A 22794-nucleotide genomic window follows, 5' to 3' on the forward strand; every position below is an offset into this window, starting at 1 on the left:
TGTCCTGATCTGTCCATAACTCCTTAATTGGATGTCCACAACTGCATGTCTGTCCAATTCCATGATAGTCTCTGGAATCAGGCTATGCAGAGGGGATTTCAGGAAGTTCTTGAACAAGAAGTAGTGCTCAGAGTATTGCAGTGCTCGTGGAAGAGGAACCAACTGTCTTGATACCTTTCTGCATTAAATTTTGTCTTGTAACATCAGCTGTTAAATAGCAAATCTATGGTTGCAGAGCAAAACTGATTGAATTGCATAACTTCAGAACCATGCTCCTTGCATTCCTCATGTGTCCTCTGCTATTCTCTAAGGGAATCGATATAGGATGAGTCCACTATTTGTTATCATCAGCTTACTGTCCATCTGAAAAACTTAGAATCTAAAAGACAAGAAGATGTCTTTTCAAGATAGGAGAATTCAAGAAAGGGGAATTGAGGTTATCTTGTGCTCAGAATGACAAGTTTGGGGAAGGCAAACACCATTCTGACTTTACAAGCTGGGGACAGCTAAGCTACTCAAGGTCTCAGTAAAAAATGGAGCTGAGTTGAAGAGGCAGTAAGGCAGTCTTTCCTCTCATTCTCAGCTGGCACGTGGAAGACAGAGCCTGAAAACTGGCTTTCATTTTGGCTTTATACTTCAAAGAAGAACGTTTAGAACATCTTACTGCAGGAACAAGGGATATTGCATTGTTTTCTGTATTATTGGAATAAATATTTACAGAGTGAAAAGAGTAAAATAAAATCAGTATTTTATCCTCCACTCACACCACTTCTCTTGATTTGAAGATATGACTTCTAGTTAATTAGTCATTAGTGTTGTGCAGTTACCAGTAATATAGATTTTTTTAAATGAAAATTTTTGTTGTTAATTTGTCTTTGTTATCGTCTTGTTATAAAAGCATATTCCCTTTTGAAAATAGTTCTTTCAGAAACCCTGTTGTTATCCTAGAATCTGGAGATCTTAAATAAAATGCAACAAAACAAAAAAAGCCAATTCATAGCCAAGTGGGTTTAGGCTGCCATGGGGGAAGCAAAACGTTTTGCCCTTATTTTGAAAACTTACATACAATTTACAAAATTTGTGTAAATAGGCAATGGCTGGTTATCTCTTTGCTTCCATCATCCTTGTTGGTTACGCTGGCTTGTTGTCCATTTGTTGATAACTGTGACTGTGAGACACTTACCTTTTCTTGGCTTGGGGTCTAGAAGGGAATTTCAAGGCTGGGAAAAATATATGATGTAAGAGTTTAAAGTTAACAATAATAGTTGAATAATTCCAGCATACATAAATCTAGACAAGTTTTTTTTAAGTGTGGCTTCTCTCACTTGTGTTCTCTGCAGAGTGTGCTTACATCAGTTCCAGTACATGGGAAAACGATACATAGCCAGGTACTGTGTGGAATTTAAATTTCACTGTCTTGATCCCTAATAATTACACTGTGTAAGATATGCCTTGAACCTCTGTTACAAATAAATTGCGCAAGTAGAAGACTTATCGTGAAATGATGCATAAGATTTTGAAGTAAGTAACTGGTTACCATATTAACAAATCTGTATTGTGTCTGGAAGTCTGGTGTTTGTTTAAGAATGATCTGTGAGCTGTTTGTTAACCATGACTTTTAAATCCACTCCTTAAATGCTATCTTTTACAGTATTTTTTTCTTGAAATAACGTCTTTGGGAAAGAAATTTTATGATATTTTGTTTATTCAGTTGGCCATAAAACCACATAAATTGCAATGTTTTAGAAATTGTGTATATATAGTGTTTTTAATTGAAGGTGAGTACTGAACATTCCAACGCTGCTGTTTTTAAATTTGAAGTCCAAAGAAAACTTGTAGAGTCGAAAACTTGTATTAATTTATTTTAATATCTTTGCATTACTTTTTTTTAATGCAAAGTGGTTTTAATGGAGTAAAAGATAGCAACTTCTTTAGGCCTTATGCTGTGGTTGACAGGGTAATACTGCTATAATTAAACTGGTGTGGTTAAAATACTCACCCTCTTGAACTCAGTGAGAAAGTTGTTGCTGACTTTGGATGGTAATACATTGTAACTATTATGTTAGCTTTTTTTGGTTTTATTTAGATAATGTGAATCTTCTTCTACAAGCTTGACTATCTCCTTGGAGATTTTTCTGGGAAAAAAACCCAAAAAAGGTTCACATAACCTAAAAAACTAAAAAAAAAAAATAAATCTGGCTTTCTTAAGGTTTTGATTATAATCTTTGTGTTCAAATGTACGTCAAACTATGGATTTACAGGACTGTAAAAAAACATTCAGACTTTTTGTAAAAATTCTTCCAACTGCCTTGTTTGACTAGTTTGTAGAGAACACTATCACACTTCCTTTTTGTTTACTGATCACCTGGTCTGTGTGCTGCATGTTAATGTTGAAAATGTTGAGCTGTTGAAAGCATCTGGTGTTGTGAATTTTCCAAATAATTGTAACTTCCATGTCTTTCACATTGTCACTACACAAAGTCAATGCACGCACTCTTAAAATACACAGATGACAGAGAATGAAAGAGTACAGGGAATTCTGCAATTCAAGCACTGGTTTTCATTTTTCATCAACTCTGGTGGTGGTACACAGTAGGAAGTTAGCCTGTACTGATTGCTAACACAGATCACTTTTCTGTTTTCTTCATTTGATTGCTGCAAATTTAACAAAGTCTATGGCTCTTCTCCCTTCCTGCTTGGGTAAGAAGTATATGATACTATTGCAGATAATTCCTGCTCTCCTATTGCATGTGTGCTTTCTAATTCTGCTGCTGTGTGTCCTAACTTTTTTGCTAATATTTTGCAATCTAAATAGAGGATTCAGTTTTGGGTTCTGAATATTTTCAGAATATTTATGTTTTTAAATATTTTTTTTCCCCCAAAAGCTCTGAAGTAAATTTAGCACTTCAAGAGTGACTGCTTGTGTGCTTTTGCTTTCATGCTTTGAGGTTTTAAGAAAGAGTTTGCTGTGATGCCTTTTTTTAAGATACCTATTTTTATTTTATAAAGAAAAAGTGAACAGATTGCATTATAATTCTTTCTATAAAACTTCTTGTGCTTAACTAACAGCACTTCCTGTCTTGCTGCAGTTTGACATGTCTAACTTTTGCTTCTATCCCATTTCACCCATCTTGCAGGAACCAGGAGGGGTTAGGATCCATAGTTCATGATCGAAAATCTCAGACATTGCCTGTTTCCCGTAACAGAACAGGAATGATGCATGCCAGATTGCAGCAGCTGAGCAGCCTGGATAACTCTCTCACTTTTAACCACAGTAAGTCTCATGACATGATAACCTCTGTCATCCTCAACCAGTACCACAACACCAGAGACAGGTCCCAGAGCCACACCAGTGCATCCCAATGACTTTTACTGTTCCAGGTCAAACGAATAGCTGGAAGCAGTCGATGGTCTGTTCTCTGCTTTGTGATAGAACAATCACTGCTGGCTGATGCCATAACATGGAGCATGGTCTTAAAACTGGATTTTAATATTTGCTTTTAGGTGTGCATGCCTTAAACTTCTGATGCACCATAGTTACAAAATTTGCTTGTTTTTTTTTCTATTTGCTTTACTAAGCTTCAATTTTTTTCTCGTATATGGTCTTATAAATTACTAGTCTAAAATTAAATATATGTATTTTGACCATATCTCCATGTTTTGACATCCCCTAAGAAGAAGTGAATTTCTTAGAATTTCTACAGAGATTGTGAGCCCATGATTTAGTTTGTGTGGAAGTGAAAAGGCGTCCAATAATGAAGTGATTTTTTTGTTTTCAGTGTGAGAAAAATATCAAGTATTCTTGGAATTTCTGTAGACAATGGTAAGATTTAATCAGGTTGAAGTCAGCTTGTATAGACTGCTGTATTGAAAACTAAATCTGCTTGTGGCCTATCTTTTTAAACATTCTGCTTCTAAATTGCAATATACTGTATATAAAGTATTCTAAAGCACCATTTTTCAATTTTCAGCTTAAAAAAACCAATGAAACTGGTTGACTAATCCAGTTAAATACAACACTGGTACTGAAAAGAACTGTGTGCAGTAAAAAAGTTATTTGAGTTAACTGTATTTTCACTGTGTTCATTCTTTGATTTCTCAAAGCATATCTAACTGTTCTTTAAAATCTTTTAGCTCTTTTTCTGTAATATAAAGCAAAGCTTAACCTAATTGCACAGGACTTATCACATTGTCTTGTATAAAAGTGAAACAAAAAAGATCCTACAAAACCTCTCTGTTCATAAATGCATTATCATGTCTGTTTAAATGTAAGAAATGCAATTGCTTGCTTTTAAAATGTCAGACAAGTATGTCTATGGAAATTACTTTTTTTTCCCTTGCAATCAGTCTGCTGCTGCTGTATCATCATCATTTCTACATGATTGTTGATACACAAAAGAAAGCCTTTACACTATGTGGCTATGCATTCAATACAGTATAATGCTTTGCAGATAAAGACTGGTTTAAGAAAAAAAAAAGCCCTGAGAAACAGATCTGTCCCTGTGCAAAGAGATTTCATGCCTTCAGAACTTGGCAATGTTTACTAATGTTTTAGGAAACAGTGAGCTGAAAGATTTTAAAAAATGCATGATTATATGTAAAAAGCAACTTTCTGTTCTTTTCCAACTGAAGGAAATGATGAAGGAAGGTGTCTTATTCAGATAACTTTGTCTAAACTGATGATAGATGGTTTTTTAAATGGACAGTTAATACATATCAGGATATTACACATTGTAGTGACCAAGGTTTTACAAATTGAAAATACGTTGCTGTAAAAACCACGTCAAGTGTGAAATTGGTTTTTACATCTTTGGTCTTGTTGTTAACTTCCAGTTTTGTTTAACTGTCAGTCTGCTTCTATCATGTATCCAGAGTAGCATTCAGAGCTTGAATAATCTTGAAAATATTTTGTGTAGGATACATAAAGAAAGGAAGTGTCTGGTGGAAGTAGTTGCTTTACTAGTTTCTAAAATCAAGATTCTTTGGCAAGATAGTTGTCTATTAGTGTAAATTATAAACTTATTTTCTCCCTTTCTAACCACATAAGCTGAAATACTGAAATAAGTGATACCTTTCATCTCTGAGAAATTTCAGTATAGTTTTGTGCTTCAAGAAAGAATGTATAAATCTAAAGAAACTGGTGGTTATGGGTATACATGTGTAGTTCAGACAGGGAAGCAAGAAGGTGCAGAAAGAAGTGGCCAAGTGTCATTACAAAAGAGTATGACGTTTCTTCTGTTCTTTATTTGATCTCAACAAGTTTGTCATCCTTGTCATTGATTTAGTGATGCTAGGTTGTCTGTAAATCTAACATACAAACATACAAATTTTCATAAAGCAACCTGGTCACATTTGTCAATCTGGTGCTTAATGATCAGTGTTAGGGAACATAAGTGACACATTATTATCAGTGCTGAAGCAGGATATGTTTTTAAAATTATTAAAATACATTGTGGAGCTGGAAGTGATAGAGTGTTTTTATTAAATATGGAGCTATTGCACTGTATTGCTACAAGAGCAGAATTCATTACTTGGGTGTTAAACTGTATATAAGTACAGGATTGTATTCCTTCAACTCTTACTTTTTTGTATTTTTGTCCTGGTTGACTTGTGACTAACTGTGAGACCATTATAACATCACTAAATTGCTAAAATTTCATATTTTCAGCTGTAACTTCATCCTACTGCAGTACTTATCAATATATATGTGTGTGTATATGTATATAAAACTGTAGTTTTATATATATATATACACATGTGTGTAAACGTACACATATACATGAAATATCTCATAGTTTTTAACTGCTGTTTAATGCTTCTATTGTTGAAATGCTTACTTAATATATTTTATGATCCTGTGCAAATTATGTTAGAATAATTATCTGACCATATTTGAAACTATTTAAATGCATATGCATTATGAAATATTTTCCTGTATTAAATACTAACTTCTGTCAGGCTTTTTACTTGTTAATCTTTCCATAGTTCAGCAAGTCTTTTGGAAATAAGAAACATTTAAATGAGTGTATCCAGCACTTACACTTCATTTGGAATTTCTGTAGGCTATGGCCATTCAGATGCAGATGTCCTTCACCAGTCTTTACTTGAAGCAAATATTGCCACCGAAGTTTGCATTACAATTCTGGACACTCTATCATTATTCACAATGGCTTTTAAGGTTTGTTCATGACTTGGTGTTAACTTTTCCCATAAATATCTTTGAGAAGAAATACTGTTTAAAACGATTTTTAAAATTATATTTTATAGTCTAGTTAAATAGCATTGCTATTTTTAGCTTCTCTAGCATTGTCTTTTATTATTTTCATGTAAAACTGATAATACCCCACAGCAAAATGCTTTGGCTACAGCTACACATCATACACCAGCAGTAATCTGTGGGAAAAGCTTCTTCCTCAGCCTAACTTAAAAATTGTTCTAGAAGCTTTGGTGTCTACCTAATATTAGTGGTAAAAATAGCTTTTAAAGGCCATGTGATGTGAAAGATCTATAGCAAAACAATAACTGAACACTCTCAGACTTTCATATTGAAGTTGGCTGCTTATTGTAGTAATGCACTCCTTAACAGTGATTCGTGTGTTGCCCTTCTGTAATTTTTTTCCATTTGTTCATGAATAGGATTTCTTTTAGTTGTATTGGTTGCTGTAACTCTCCTGTGGAATCTTTATATAGCACACCCACTTACTTACCCCTCTTGGCTGTTTTTCTGAGGTTTTCTAGTCTTTAAAATGGAAGCCATGAAAAGGAGAGATGATAACTCTAGCTTGTTTCTCCTCTAATTAGGCAGTGTATCCAGATTCTTGCTTGAATTTAATGCCTTATCTTTAATCTAGTTATGAAAACATGAGCTTATTTACAGTGAGATTCCTTTTTCCGGTAATTTTCTTAATAGAGTTTAGAGCCAGTTCTGTCCACAGACCTGATAACAGAATTGAAAATTAAGATATCTAGCTATAAAGATTTAAAGAGGAATGAACATTAATCCTTTAGCTATCAACCCATCATGCTTGGAATGGCAATCCTTCAAGGTTATCTGTGTGTTGTACATTGAGAAAATAGGCAAGAGTATGCCAGAATAGTCTCAAAGATCCAAACAAAACAGGTAGGAGATTCAGGGGCTTCTATTCAATAAACTGCACTAAAATACATAAAATCAGAGTCATATGATGTTTTGGGTAGTAAGGGGCTTTTGGAGATCATCTAGTTCAACCCTTCTGCATGGGCAGAGACAACTTCCCCTAGACCAGGTTGCTCAAAGCCTCATCCAGCTTAGCCTTGAAAAAACCTTCCAAGGAAAAGGGCATCCTCTACTTCCCAGGGCAATCTGTCCCATTGCCTCAGCACCCTCACTGTAGAAAAGGTCCTCCTTATGTCCAGTCTGAGCCCACCCTCTTCCTCTCCTTTGGAGGCTTGTATACAGTAATGACAAGGAGGAGTGGAAGGCACCGAGGTGAGTTGCAGAAGGGGCAAGACCTTGTAGAATCACATCATAGTAGGAGAGGCTGCTATGAGAAAATTCCCATCTGAGCTGCTAATTGTAAGCAAAGTCCATTAATAATTTGAGTGTGCCCCTCAAAAAGTTATTAATAGTAATGGATTTAATTGACAGCTGATAAAAACAACTGTGTTCTATAAGTCTATTCAGAGGACACTTCCTTTGTAAGCAACATTAATGAAGTGTTAGAAATACCTAATTAGAATTCAGGTATGTGTGTGTTATTAAACATCTTGGTAATGCCATAGAGGTTATATTTTTAAAATGTCCTGCTTTTTGATGATCTGTATATGTTCTTGGAGTAGTATAAATGTATTGCTGTACAAAACTCCTAAATTCTTGCTATTGTTTTGAAGAATCAGCTACTGACTGATCACGGACATAATCCACTGATGAAGAAAGTATTTGATGTATACCTCTGCTTCCTTCAAAAGAATCAATCTGAAACAGCATTGAAAAATGTATTCAGTGCTTTAAGGGTACTTATTTACAAGGTAAGAAGTTTTAAGAATTTAATCTTCAAGTACTTGTCCAGTTCTTTAATTAACAATATACTATGTAAAAATTTAAGAACTAACATCTCAAAATGAAATTGATGAATAGGGACTGATCTGATCTCAACAGTGTGGAATACTTGTCGTTTGATTTGCTGTAAAAATTGTTTTGTGTCATGAACTACTCTTAACTCCGTATTTTTCCGCAATTTGAGGATATTAATACATTTGTGTTTTTCTTGACATGCTTATTTTATCAAGATCTGACTCTAGTTTTAATGAACAAATTCTTTGTTTTCTTCTTTTTCCTCAGTTTCCTTCTACATTTTATGAAGGTAGAGCTGATATGTGTTCTGCACTGTGCTATGAAATTCTGAAGTACTGTAATTCCAAGCTGAGTTCAATTCGTAATGAAGCTTCACAGTTACTGTACTTTTTGATGAGAAATAATTTTGACTACACAGGGAAGAAGTCTTTTGTTCGAACACATCTGCAAGTTAGTATTTTTTTTTTTTTTTAATATTGTAGATACACAGTTGCATACCAGTGTGCAAAGCCAGGTTAGATAACGACTTAAAAGAATCTATTTGGGGTTCAAGCAAGGCTGGTACTAAGAGTAAGAAGATGGCCATAAAAATGTATTCAGTACAAAGAAATACTTAGAAACAATTGGATGACCCTGGGTTTTGCAGGAAATTAATTTTATTTGTCAGTGCAAACATTCATTTTTGTAGATGTTATTTTGTCAAATGGGTGTACCCTGTTGCATCTGAAGAAGGAAAAGAATGCAGCAACAAGCGCATGAAAGTCTAAAATAAAACAAAATTAGAAAATTGTGTGTCCTGACAGAGCTGGGATCAGTAGTTTCCCAGTTTAGTGACCTCTGCCTAGTTCACCTAGCAGTTAGTCACGTGTCTTGAATTAACACAAGCCTGTTTTATCTTGCCTATGTTATTGTACAAGTAATTGGGAAAAAAGCCCCAAACATTATTTTATTTAGGAGAATAGTTTTTCAATTAAAACAAGTGAAACTTCCTTTGTAATTGCCTCACAGGTACATCTCAAGAGTATTTCATGAAATATGCACTAACAAGATATTTGTTTCTTTCAAGGTTATTATTTCAGTAAGCCAGTTAATTGCTGATGTGGTTGGAATTGGAGGAACTAGATTTCAGCAGTCTCTTTCTATCATCAACAATTGTGCCAATAACGACAGAAATATTAAGGTCTGTTTTTAGTCTTATTTCCATATTGTAGAAGGATGCTTGAAGACTCTTCCATAGCGTCTTTTCCAGTTATGTTTTATTCTTTTGTTGTGCAAGAACTAGGACAGCATAGTGGTTAACCCAACTTTTCCATGTTTTAGCACACTACATTCCCTTCTGACGTTAAGGATTTAACCAAACGGATTCGCACGGTGCTGATGGCTACAGCTCAGATGAAGGAACATGAGAATGATCCAGAAATGCTTGTAGACCTCCAGTACAGCTTGGCAAAGTCTTATGCCAGTACACCTGAACTGAGGAAGACGTGGTTAGACAGCATGGCAAGGATCCATGTTAAAAATGGAGATCTTTCAGAGGTGAATAAAAAATACCATCAAATTTGTTTTAGCTCTGTAATAAGTTTATCTTTATAGAAAGGGAATGTACTATATGTAGTTGTTAGCGTGTAACATAATAAGTATTTTTAATCATTTTGAATTGTTACTGGATTGGTTTCAATAGCTGATAAGTTTTTGTCCTACCCAAGTACATCTGTAAGTAATTTTGGGTTATTAATGTGAGGAACATGTTTAACTGCTATAGCTGACACACTACTAAGAATGGAATGCACATTGCAAGCCATGGAAGAGAGGCCTTTTCCCTAAAATTAACTTTTTTATTACTTGCTTAAAGCCACTCCTTGAATTCCCCTCCAGTTGCCCTTACAGAATTAGCTTGATTTTATTCCAAATTACTTACTAAAACAACTTCTACTGTTCTTAAAACTGACAAATAAATTCTTTCATTGTTTGAAAAAAAGGAAAGCTTTCTGATTTTACTGTGCTCTTAAAATATTCAGTTCTAGGAAAAAGGAGAATTGGGTGTGGGGATTGTTACATGTCGTAATGAGACATTGACATTTTTACTGGATAAAGATTAATTTTGTCTCTTTCTGGAAGGTTTCTCCATCTGAAAGTAAATTGCTTTGTATGAAATCTTTGCATTTCATAAACCCCTGTTAGAAAGAGCATCATGTAAGCAAGTAAAGATCTCCAAGATATAGAGGGTGCTATCTTCCTAACTCAATTCTTAGTACTAGAATTCTCTTCTTCTACATGGTAGCAACACAGAGAGCATGCACATTACTCTGTTACTAGCTTGTCTTTTGGACTGAACACCTTTAGCGATCTGAGAAGACAATGTCTTTTAATCCTTTTCAGTTATGTTTTTAATTTTTTAATTAAAATCTTAGAATCTTTGACTCTGCAACTAGATGAGGAGATCTGCAAATCATCAAGTTCAACTTGATACAAAGTATGAATTAGAATTTCTGGCAGATTCTTACCTTTTTCCTTCACCTCCACTGTTTGAGGTTGTGCAACCTCCATATTTAAGCTGTTCGACTGATAATTACAGTTAGAGTAACCTTTTGCTGAAAGCCTAAGTCTTTTTAATAAAACAAGACTCTCAGATTTTTTTTTTTGTGCTTTCTGTGGAGAAAAGTGGTTGGTGTCAAATCCATTGAAAAATCTCAGATAGCTGAAAATTATTCTGTCCCTATTTTTTTTTCTGTTTTCCAAACTGCAACAACCAAATTCCTTCAAATTCCGTTCATAGGTCAGATCTCTCTTGCTGCTTTCAAATGGCTTTTCAGCAGTTTCTTCTGCATTTTTCTTGGTCTGGAGCCAAAAAGCCGACAAAACAGATGAGCAATAGGGCTACCAAATGCTGAGTAGAATCATTAAAATACCTCCCTCCAAAAAATGAGATTTGCTTGTTTTTATTACAGCATAGTGTTCCTACCTTGTGATTTGTGGCCCAGGGTCACTCTTAGATTGTGAACTGCTGTCCATGCCACTCAGTGCTCTGGTTAAGAAGGAGTGAGTGCACTTGCACTGTTACTGTTTTACATAAATGAGGTGGAGAATTCTTACACTAGTCATATATCCTGAATATATCCTGAAAAAGATAGAATATATCCTGCAAAGCACCAAAAAGGAAAACTGAAGAAATTGTCTTGTGCTGTTGCTCGCCTTATACCTTGTTTTTAATAGTCCCATTTTCATTGTATTTTAAAAGATACTGTTTCTGTTTTAGGCAGCAATGTGCTATGTCCATGTAGCAGCACTGGTTGCGGAATATCTCACACGAAAAGGTATGATTTCAAAACTTTATTTTAATGTATTCAAATATATTTTTTTATTGGAGTTTGAGAAAAAAAAATCAATCATTTCCTTGAGGAAGTTTTAGGTATTTCAGTGTTCACCAGGGAAAAAATTCTGACCTAACCAGGTAGCATACTCATGTACTTTAGTGTACACTTGCATATCTCAGGGCCAGCATTTCAGATGAAGGCAAAGTAAAATTTTTGGAAAGTAAAAATTTTAATTTTATACCAGAACTGCTAATAGCTCAAATCAGATTCTTTCTGATTTGCAAAAAGCAAAGTTACCCATGAATATTCTTGTTCTACAAGTGGTCAGTCTCTCGCTGCCTCTTGGGATACCTGGTATTGCCAGAGGAGTCAAAATAAATTTGTACAAATTTTCAGATGTTCAATCAATAATAATAGTGCTCATGATGTTTCACCTTATTGCGGTGTCTTCTGTGCCAGCAGCTATTTGTAAAAGTGGATTCTGATGACCCTTGAGATAGGCTAGAGCACTACCTTTCATTTATTGGAACCGAAGAGTTCTCAGTCAGGGATTGGAGATATGGCTTATATTAACAAAAAGAGCTCTCTTGAAGAAAATTTCAGGAATGTGTTAGAACTGATTTTCATGTTGAGATAGTGTTTTAGATTTGTGAGCAAATTCATGTTCACGGCTTTTTAGCTTTGCCTTTGCATGACAGTTCAAAATGAAGCAAAATCATGAGTCTAAAAGATGCCTTGTCTCTGTTCTTGTTGTTCTTCTTGCCAAATGCTTGTGTCGTGTATAGGCTATTCTCTTTGCCTCAGTGATTTTAGAATCTTCACTGAGACCAAATCTGAAATAAGCCACTAAGACAAGTTACTGAGTCCAGTTGGAAGCCTGATGATACCTGAAAACTAGTGATAGTCTCTATTAATTTGTGAGTCCTTTGGGTGTTCTGCTATTTTTGTATACAAATATAAAATTTATTAAAAATTTATTTCCTCTCAGTAATACAGGGGGTCAAACTTCTACCTGTGGTACTTCTAGGAACAGAAAAGCCCCTTGCATTTGAGGCAATCGTTCAATAAAACCTCTGATGGTCTGAACTCCTAACTGAGCAGAAAGAATCTTTTTATGAATGAGTTGTAAAATAAATATGTTCAAATCCTTATGCTTCTATAATATTTACTGATCACCCTTGAGGTTTTAACTGATACAGAAAATCCTTTTTCCTTAATTCAACAGTCTGATGTAATCAAAAAAGAGCATGGGTTTCATTTTGGAACATTCTATACTCTTTTTTTTTTTTTTTTTTTTTTTGTCAGTAAAGGAAGTTAGCTTGGTATTTAGTTAGGTTTTTTTCCTGGTTTTCTGTGTTTGAATAATCTGGTTTGTCATCCCTTGATCATTTTTTATGATTAGTGTCATTCATATTGTTCAGATGGGAAAGAATGATGTGCCAGGTCCTGCCCCTGTATGAAGTTCCAGCATGACTTCATGGCAGTTTAATTAAATCCTGTAAAAGTTATCTTGAGTACCTTAGACTTAGAGTGGAGTAGATTAGACACAAATTTAAGAAAAAGTGGGAAGATTCAGACACTACTTTGTTTGGTAGGTAAGGGTCCAGATATTAACGTTTTTGGGGTTTTTAAAGCCCATTTGTGCATTGAAAATAATGTAAAGTCTTGTATTTTAATCATGCAATGGGAGGCTGATTTATTTATTTATTTATTTGGTGGTAGGTATATTTAAACATGGCTTCTGCTTTATCCAGAATCACAAAATGGCCCAATGTTACCCTGCTGAAGAAAATTAAATTTGTCTATATTTCTTTTTCAATGACAGGGATGTTTAGGCAAGGTTGTACTGCTTTCAGAGTAATCACACCGAACATAGATGAAGAGGCTTCAATGATGGAGGATGTTGGAATGCAAGACGTTCACTTCAATGAAGTAAGTAAACATAAAAATGTTAACATTTACATACATGGAAGGGCTGGGGTTTTTGCAAATTTTACTTTTCAGTCTGGACAATAACTCATATAAGGGATACAATAATTGTTTTCTGATATGCCATTTGTACCCTAAAGCTGAAATAAAAAAATTCTGTGAGGTGTCCTAGATTTAGAGAATTTACTATATACCTGTAATGTAGTGCTAGCATATCAACTCAACACCACTTGTAGAATAAAAGCAAAATGGGGTTTTATTCTAGTTGACAGGATGAACAATAATGTGGGTTACTTACTAGAGTTAGCAAAATCTGTTGTTTTGTAAAACTCACTTGAATTTTGAATATTACTCCACCAGAAATCATGAAAATGTGTTCAATGGTTTTTGCTGTTTACAGTTTCCCTAACCAGATATGCCATAACAATGAAAGTAGTTGTACTGACACCAGACTCGTGTCCATGTGTTTTTTCTGGCTGAAGTTTCACTCCTTGTGTCTTTGCTGATCCATCTGTGCTGGCTCTACAGTTAATTTTACTAGTAAGCAGCCTATATGATAATAGTATGGATAACCTTGCTTATGAAAAGCTATGTCTGCACTATGTATGTGCTGGTGTAGTTGTTGAAGAGAGGGACAGACCACTACTGGCAGCAGTCATGTTGGAAAACCCCCTGGTTTGTAAGCATAATTGAACAACAAAAATTTTTTTTGGTGTTTTAATTAGTGTATGGTAAAGCTGTATGGCAATATTGTTTGACTGGGCAAATTGTTTTGTAGTTTGTATTTTTTTTTTCAATTTTTGTGCTGTCTTTTTTAAATCATTGGTTCTTCTGATCCAGCATGAAATTCAGCATGTTACTCAAAGCAAAATGCAAGTTGCTCTAAGTTATTGAAGATCAGGGATTCTAGTAACTACTCCTGATGGAAAGTTTTGTTGGAAATTTCTGTCACTGTTTTTCTGCCAGACCATTTGTCAGAGTTAAATTGTTATGCATTTTTTAAAAAACTGGAATGTCTTTATTCTTTTTCTCATTAGTCACTCCCTGCAAAAGGAATATACTGCTTTTTCTGGGTCATTGAACCCTACACAAATTTATTTCCATCTCTCAGTATTTCCATGGGACGGAAATAAGCCAAGAGTGAAATTATAAGCCTGTACAGCTTGCAAGAGGATCAAACCAAGCCAAATTTCATTTTTTCCCTGCATGCAACCCTTTCTAAACTTAACCATGTAGTTCTCTAACTGATGAACTGTTGAAAAAAGTTACTATTATTCAGATAACTTCTGAAAGTTATCTGAAATATGGGAAAAATAATAATAGGAGAGAAGTAATAATAGTAATAATTACAAGAGTAACAATAGGGGGAAAACTGTTTGGTTTTAGCAGACTTAAAATAATTTCAGAAGTGCTTCAGAGCAGGTAGTCCAGTTCCTTCAGGAATAGGAACATATGCATAAATGGAGTGTTTTCTCAGTGTGTTCATAAGTAAACAGAACTGTATTGTCTCAGAAAAAAATTACATCAGTTGGGTACAGAAGTCAAAAAGCAAAAACATCTTTCAAGCCGTATTCACTACTTACTTCTTAGCAAAATGATGCTCTGATGAGAATTCTTCCTATACATAGTAACAAGCCATTTGGAATTTCTTCTCGTAAAACTTTTCCCATTTGCTAGTTATTTTAGAGTTAGTTATGAGATTTCCCATTTTGCTAGTTATTTTAGAGTTAAATCTCCAAAGGAGCATTTACAAGTATTGGAGGATTAGAGAGAATCCCTTCATGTTTCTGAAAGGGACAAAATATCTTTCATGTTCTCCAGTTTATAAAAACTCTTCCTAATTAAGTGAAATTTTTCTTAAGAATTTATATAGTTTCTCATTAAAAAAAAATACATTTTGAGATTCTCAATTTAGTTTCATTTTAGAAGAATTCTGTCTGATGGAAAAAAAACAAAATTCAGTTTAGGATTTTCCTTTTTAACAAGGCTGCTGTGTGCATTTCATCAAAACTGTTGTTTGCCTGTGACGTGCCATGAGAGGCATTATCCTGACTTGCAGATGGGTAAATGAAAGAGCCTTACCAGGAGCACAGTGTCCTCTCAAGGCTGTACAAAGATTAAAAAAAATCTCAGTACAGGCTAAGCAGCAGAAAGACCTGGAAGTTCTAGTGGACAGCATATTGAATGGGAATCATCAGTGTGGCTTTGTGGAAATAAAAGCCAGTGCAGACTGTGTTATGCTTGAGAGGATTGACTCAAGAAGCAGAGGGAAGTGAGGTTTTTTCGCTTTTCTCCTGGCATTTGTAGAGCCCCATCTCTAACCTTGTGTCCAGCACTGACCCCCAAAAGTCAAGAGAGGTATCAACAAACCGGAAAAGTCCAGCCCCTAAAGTGGTTAGTAGAAGAATCAGACTTTTCCAAGAGGAGTGCCATTATAGAGCAAGAGGCTGTTCTCACAGGTGTCAAGGGAAACTGATTGCATATATGGAAAAGAACTTTTCCCATGGGAATGGATGAACATTGAGACATGTGGCTCAGAAATGTAGTGTTCTTTTTCTCCTTCCTATCAGCTCTCCCACTTGAAGCCTGTGCTCTTTATATTCTTTTGTAAACAAAATTTTACTTCTTTGCTACATCTGGATGCCCTCTGGTGTCTGAATTAAGAGTTGTGTCATAAACCAGTATTTGTGTACAGCCCTTGTGGTCCAGCAGTGACACTTGTCTGTCACTTGTCACCACTTGGGTGCTGAAAATGGAGATAGTGGGGAGTCTGTACAGCCCCATAATGACTGGGGGAAAGGAGGAAATGTTTTAAGGTCTGTCACAGCACATGGATAAGGATACCATTTTTTAGTCTCTTTGCTCGCAGTATTAAAAATTGATTTTCTTAGTGATGCCTTTAAGCTGACTTAGTCCTCTACCAAAGGGAAGGAGGAGGTGGAATAGAGTAGCTTCTAAGCATGAAAGGAGTTTTTTCCAGCTTCTGGCTCCACCACTGCAATGCAAGAACAATAGAAGGTCCAAAGAAGTTTCTAGAATATCTAAACATGCTGTTTGTAAATGCAAGGAGTATGTGTGTACAGTCAGACCATTCTGTCTTGTTTTGTTTCCTTTTAGCAATTTTTGATTTCCACAATAACGTAAATTACTAAGTGTAGATAATTCTGTTTTGAGGCAAGATTTCCCTTTTCACTGGGAATAACTTTGGTATAATTATTTTGCTGTTCTTTTGATGAGTACTTGAATTGTTTCACACTTTCAAATGTGTGTCCAAATCTAGGATGTGCTGATGGAATTGCTGGAGCAGTGTGCTGATGGACTCTGGAAGGCGGAACGCTATGAACTTATTGCTGATATATACAAACTTATAATTCCCATTTATGAAAAACGGAGAGATTTTGAGGTACTTAATTCATCAAAAGTAAATTTGAGTGAGAAAAAAATCCTGAATTTTCAAGTCTAATTGAATTACACATTGGACATCACATAATGAGAGTATTAAAATAGTAACTGAAACTTGAATGTGTTGAAATATTTAATTTTAAAATTTTCTTAGAAATAAGTAAATATTTAAATAATTAAAATTTAGTCTTATATAATTGTGACCCTGATACAAGTGCTAAACCTAATTCTACCATTCAATAAAAGAATGTTTTCAGTTGTTACTAGCTACAAGGACGTAATTTGTTATTTTAAGATAGGAAAGTTCTGCTTTGTTCTTTAACCTCATTACTGTTTTCTTTTACTTTTAGAGGCTTGCTCATTTATATGACACCCTTCATCGAGCATACAGTAAAGTTACAGAAGTTATGCATACAGGCAAGAGGCTACTGGGAACTTATTTCAGGGTAGCATTCTTTGGACAAGTGAGTGTTACTTTCACTGGTCTGCTCTATGCAGTAAGAAAAACCTGAATTTATTTTACAAGGTTTACTCTTTCATCATCTGTATTTATACCGTGACATAAAAAGCACAAGGAATGTGTTCTGTATGAAATAAAGAAACACCATCAGTAATTTACTTTCAAAACATTTATCAATTCCAGTAAAATTCTTATAATTTTCCTCAGTAAATTTTTTGCCTTTTTTCCTTTTTTCTTCTTTTGTTTACTACCTTAAGGCAGCGGTAAGTTTTCTGTAATGTCAGTTTTTAGCAATGTATTGACTTAATGTCTGTAGTGCTACAGTGTGGTTTGCAAGGCTGCTTCTTAGATTGGTATGCATTAATAGCCATTGCAAGTCAAAAAGTAACATCAAGCTCCATTTAGAGAATGGATCACTCTTTTTTATGCATCAGTACTGCATGCTTCAAACCAAAGTTCTGGCTGTGTATTGGGCAGCTTCACATCCTCTGGTACGTGTCTAGAATGCCTCTGTATCTCTATGGTATCACGCAGTATCAAGTAATACACTCTCTACATGCATATAGCCCAGTTGCTTACTTGTCCAGCTGAGCATGGAGAATTGTAAAATCCTCTGAGCAGTATAACTTCACATGTATTCTGTTGTCTTTTATGACTTTATAGCAATACCAGTTTACAGACAGTGAAACAGATGTTGAGGTAATTACAGTAACTGCTTATAAAGCAAGCAATGCAGTACCAACTACTGCATTTCACTTTAGCTTGGTGTGGGTATTTTTGTCAATCTAGCCTGTGTTTATACATGATATGTTGTGCTTTTCTATTTTGTCTGTTTTGTTTATGATAAAAATATTTATTTTCTGGTTTCAAACATGAACTCAACATGGCTTGTTGTTTTAAACCAATGAACTGTTTCACTTCCCATGTATTGTGCATTTAGTTGTGGTTTTAAAAACAGTGGTATATATAATAAAATAAAGAAGTATATATCAATAGTACATCATAAAATTAAAATCTTTGCATAATTAAATTTCATCTTATGGAATTAATTTTTTATTACCACCTAAGGAAAAATTTCAGAATATTTTTATGTAAACTTTTGCCAAAATAGTCACTTATGAATCAGATAGTCCTGCTGGGCAAGACTACCAGTTTTGGCAAGTGAAACAGTGCTGCAAGTTCACTTTTAAATAAAAGTGAAGGAAACTTATCTCAAAGGCTTGGCACACCATAGAACAGCTACAAACTTTTAAAATTTAAACTCTGTGTTTCCATTATCTTTCACTCATGTCGTAGTAGAGAATTACATTTATCTGTTGTTTTTTATTCTCTTAGGAAACCTTTTTACTTAGATTTTAATTTCTGTCTATTTATGTTTGCTTGAATACTAATGTTAAATGTTTATATTTCCTTTGAACCATGTGCATTATGTCCATCTTAGTCATTGCCTTATGTGTCTTATTCCCCAAGATTTTGATTACTTCATTTTTTACAGGGTTTCTTTGAGGATGAAGATGGAAAGGAATATATCTATAAAGAGCCTAAACTCACACCTCTTTCAGAAATTTCCCAAAGACTCCAAAAACTCTACTCTGACAAATTTGGAGCTGAAAATGTCAAAATGATTCAGGATTCTGGCAAAGTATGATTTTTATTCTTTATAAAAATTCTAATATATTACTTTCACTAGTTTACTTGAAAAACTGTGGGATCACTGTCTGTTGCCCATTTGGCACACAAGCATCTGCATCTAAAAACTCTGCTGTTGGAAAGGCATGATAAGAATATTATCTCCTACTAAGTATGCCTTTTAGAACAACCAAAAAGCTTAATTTCTGCAGTGTTACCTCTCAAAATAATAATTGTATCTTAGAACAAATTTACGATGATTTCCTTAAACTTTATGGTGATTCCCTCTTAATATAATTTCATTGCTCTTTCTGTTCCTTCATAAGCATCTTTTTGAATCCTTGATTCAGGAATTTCTGTGCTTTTTGGCCTTAAAGTGCAGCAATGGTGGGCATTTCTATATTGGAACTTTAAAAGAAGAGGAGGACTTGATGAAAGGGCTGGGTTTCATGATCACAAGTGGTTAAAAAAAACCCAAAACCCAAACAAACCAAAACAACCAAAAAAATCCACAACATGTTGTAATACATCTGGCTTTCAAACTGAATACAGGAAACCCCTCTGAAATGATGAAAACTTTCCATGTTTTCAATAATTTAGAGCCTAAGAGACCAAATTTAATTTCTGGAAGTTGTGTGACTACTATTAGATCCACTTTATTCACAATGTAACTATTTGATTTTTTTTCCTGTTTTTAAGGTAAATCCTAAGGATTTAGATTCAAAATATGCATATATTCAAGTTACACATGTAGTTCCATACTTTGAAGAAAAGGAGCTACAGGAAAGAAAAACAGATTTTGAAAGGACTCACAACATTCGTCGCTTTATGTTTGAGATGCCTTTTACTCAAGGTGGTAAAAGACAAGGAGGGGTGGAAGAGCAGTGTAAGCGACGGACTATTCTGACAGGTACTGATGGAATGGAATGCTTTGACTGGAAGCATTAGTTCAAATGGTCTAATTTTGTTCTCTATGGGTTTTTTTCATTTCACTTAACTAAATCCTTTATAGCTATCCGCTAAGATACTTTTCATTTTCTTGGCCACAGCCAGGTATTTCAGATTGATTTCTTCAGTGAGGAATCCTCCAAATTATTATCTCTTTTTCCTTAAACTTCCAGAATTTTTCCAGAAACTTCTGAATTTGGAGTCTGGCTTTCCTTTTTCTTGGAAAAAGACTGTTTTGTGTTTTCTCTCTGTGAAGTATGAGTTTCTGTATTAATCTAGTTGTAAAAACAAATAAGTGACTTTATAATAAGAAAGTGACTTTATAATAGTAAGGGACTTTTTAGCTGTCCATAGCTAGTACTTATGAGAAAATAGAAAATACAGCTTCACTATTTTTGATTCTTCTCTTTGAGATTTGTGAATGTTAAGCAATTCTTTTCTATAAATTAAGTTCCAGTGTTTTTATTCCTTAATGGTTGTTATTAGCAGTAATGACAGTGATCTTTCTTTGCTGTAATGCATGTAATGCTGTGCATATTTGCATTTCAGTGTCTTGTTCCCCTGTCCATTTGATAGTATTTCTTAATTATATAAGTGATTAAATTGGGCAGCTAATTACATCAAAATGAGATTTTAGCGTAAGTTTCTCTCAAAGCACGTCTTATTAAAAAACCTTTTCCTGACTACGTTAAACTTGTCTCTGTCCACAGCTATACATTGTTTCCCATACGTGAAAAAGCGCATTCCAGTGATGTACCAGCACCACACTGATTTAAACCCAATTGAAGTAGCCATTGATGAAATGAGTAAAAAAGTTGCAGAGCTGAGGCAGCTTTGCTCTTCAGCTGAAGTAGATATGATCAAATTGCAGCTGAAGCTACAGGGAAGTGTCAGTGTTCAGGTAAGACCTTTGCCCTGCAGCTGTTTCATTTCCTTCTGTCCTTGAAAAATTATATAAGTAGCATTTTATAATTGGTTTCTATTCTATGCTTTCAAGAGTGTCCTAAATTAGAAACATGCTCATTGTCTGCAGTTATTTCCTGAACAGGAAAAGCAATAAAAGTATTTCATGTAAACAGCTGATCAGAGACAGTTACACAAAAGAATTAAGATTCATCTCTGGAATATGTTGCATTCCAAGTCCCACCAGATTTTGGTGTAATAATGAAACTGGTAGAAGATAATAGATAAACCAGAAGATAAATTAGAGTATTTTGCCTGGCTGTAGGTCTGCCCACAGTAAGTCTAGCATATTTTTGTAGGAACCCTATGGAGATAAAGAGTGAGTGATAATAGATATAGAAGGAGATAATCGTAGAAAATCTCGTTGTGTAAATCTTTTTACCTAAGGCAGGCAGGAACTGGAATGTACAAAGAAGCAATCAGATTCACCAAAAGAGGGTACCTGAAGCAGGTGTAGCATGTACAAGTCAATATGGAAAGGATCTTCAAAAAATGCAGTGACAAAAGTGGTGTACTACTATTTCAAACTGATTGGAAACAAAGGAACTGTTAACAGTCATCTGATATGATCAGCTGTCATATTCAGCAGAAAAGGAAAGAAAAGCAAACCAAGGTTCCAGAATCAGTAAGTTGTTAAGCTGGTATTTGGGGTGAGAAGGGAGAGGCTTGTTTTGATGATATGAAGGAATAAAAAAGATGAGTCAGGGTGACAGATTGGCAATATCTGTAGTTACTTTGCCACATCATTGAAGTGGTTTTTTTGTGCCAGGACAGGTTTATAACACTGGAGAGACCTCTCTTGCTCTAATGCTCCAACTCAGTTTTCTTGTTTACTAAGTCCAGCTTTTTTGAAATCAATGTATTCTTATAAGAAAATCAAATCAAATTAGCATGTGTTATTGCTAAGACAGTGTGTCAGATATCTGACTGGTTTTTAATTCTTGTTCTTTTTAGGTTAATGCTGGTCCATTAGCATATGCAAGAGCTTTCTTAGATGACACTAACACCAAAAGATATCCAGACAATAAAGTAAAGCTCCTAAAAGAAGTTTTTAGGTACGGCATGGAAGGTTTGGGATTTCTTGGGGATGGGGGAGAGGGAAGAAAAAAATTTGACCTTTTTTCCAAGACTCATAAAAATTCTTTTTGAAACTTTTAACTTTTAAAGTGTTCTGATTCATTAAAAACATATTTTAAGCTGACATTTTAAATCAATCTTCTGGATTTCTATTTAAGAACTTCCTTATTTTCTCTAAATCAGGCAATTTGTTGAAGCCTGTGGGCATGCTCTGGGTGTAAATGAACGACTGATAAAGGAAGATCAGTTGGAATATCAAGAAGAAATGAAGGCCAACTACAGAGAAATGGCAAAAGAGCTTTCTGAAATAATGCATGAACAAGTATGTGCTGAAATTGTTATACATACTATCATTCAGAATGTAACTATAATGTGAAGAGAATAGGGGAAATGTATATAATACTTTACACAAAAGGATTATTTTTTTCTTTCTATCGGAGTATAAGCCTGTCATGAAATTTGGACCTTCATTTTTTTTGCTTGTGTATTTCCTTGGCACCAGCCTGTTTTTTAGTGGGCAAAGATTACAATAAAGATAAAACAAAGGTAATGAAATTAATATATATGATCTGCAAGCTTAGCCCTTTCTTGTTTGATTTTGGAGGTATAAATAATTGCTTTTGCGACAAAGAGTTGAATGTCTTTCAAGAGGTATACTCCAATACATTTTCTTGAGGGAAGTCTAATACTGGAAAGCTAGAAATATGGGGGAAGGAAAACCAGAACTTTTGTGGAGTGAGATGTACCACTCAACCTTTGCATCTGGGTTCCATGGTAGAAATGTCTCATGACTTCAAAAGCAAAGATATTATTTCCAAGAGGACAGGAAGAGCTGAAGTTCATTGCTTGATCTTTTGACATTCTTTACATTTTTATTCAACTTATTCATCACTTCAGCCCCCTCTTCTTTCATCCACTGTTACTTTTATAACCTTTTTCCAGAATCACAGAATGGTTTAGAATTCTTAAGAGAGATTTGCCTTTATTCTACCTTTGCTTAGGAGGTACCCAAAACTTTT

The 22794-nt window shown here is 34.6% G+C and overlaps 1 protein-coding gene across 6 annotated transcripts in view; it reads left to right on the top strand.

The window, feature by feature from the left end:
* Positions 1-22794, top strand: part of DOCK9 (dedicator of cytokinesis 9) — a gene marked incomplete at its 5' end in the record, with an annotated part of 111962 nt that overhangs the window by 86985 nt on the left and 2183 nt on the right. For 3 of the 6 annotated variants that reach the window (XM_083881766.1, XM_083881762.1, XM_083881763.1), the window contains 16 exons: positions 1341-1388; positions 3138-3274; positions 6063-6178; positions 7870-8007; positions 8321-8503; positions 9120-9233; positions 9374-9589; positions 11310-11367; positions 13193-13299; positions 16577-16699; positions 17049-17162; positions 18654-18800; positions 19487-19697; positions 20446-20636; positions 21653-21753; positions 21959-22097. In XM_083881766.1, coding sequence (XP_083737892.1) covers positions 1341-1388; positions 3138-3274; positions 6063-6178; positions 7870-8007; positions 8321-8503; positions 9120-9233; positions 9374-9589; positions 11310-11367; positions 13193-13299; positions 16577-16699; positions 17049-17162; positions 18654-18800; positions 19487-19697; positions 20446-20636; positions 21653-21753; positions 21959-22097 — 2143 coding nt within the window. Of the gene's footprint in view, positions 1-1340; positions 1389-3137; positions 3275-3779; positions 3824-6062; positions 6179-7869; positions 8008-8320; positions 8504-9119; positions 9234-9373; positions 9590-11309; positions 11368-13192; positions 13300-16576; positions 16700-17048; positions 17169-17821; positions 17858-18653; positions 18801-19486; positions 19698-20445; positions 20637-21652; positions 21754-21958; positions 22098-22794 lie in introns of all 6 variants that reach the window. The other 3 variants (XM_083881767.1, XM_083881764.1, XM_083881765.1) reach the window with 3 other exon arrangements.

Source organism: Zosterops lateralis (genome assembly GCF_965231275.1).
Source record: "Zosterops lateralis genome assembly, chromosome: 2".
NCBI lineage: Eukaryota > Metazoa > Chordata > Aves > Passeriformes > Zosteropidae > Zosterops > Zosterops lateralis.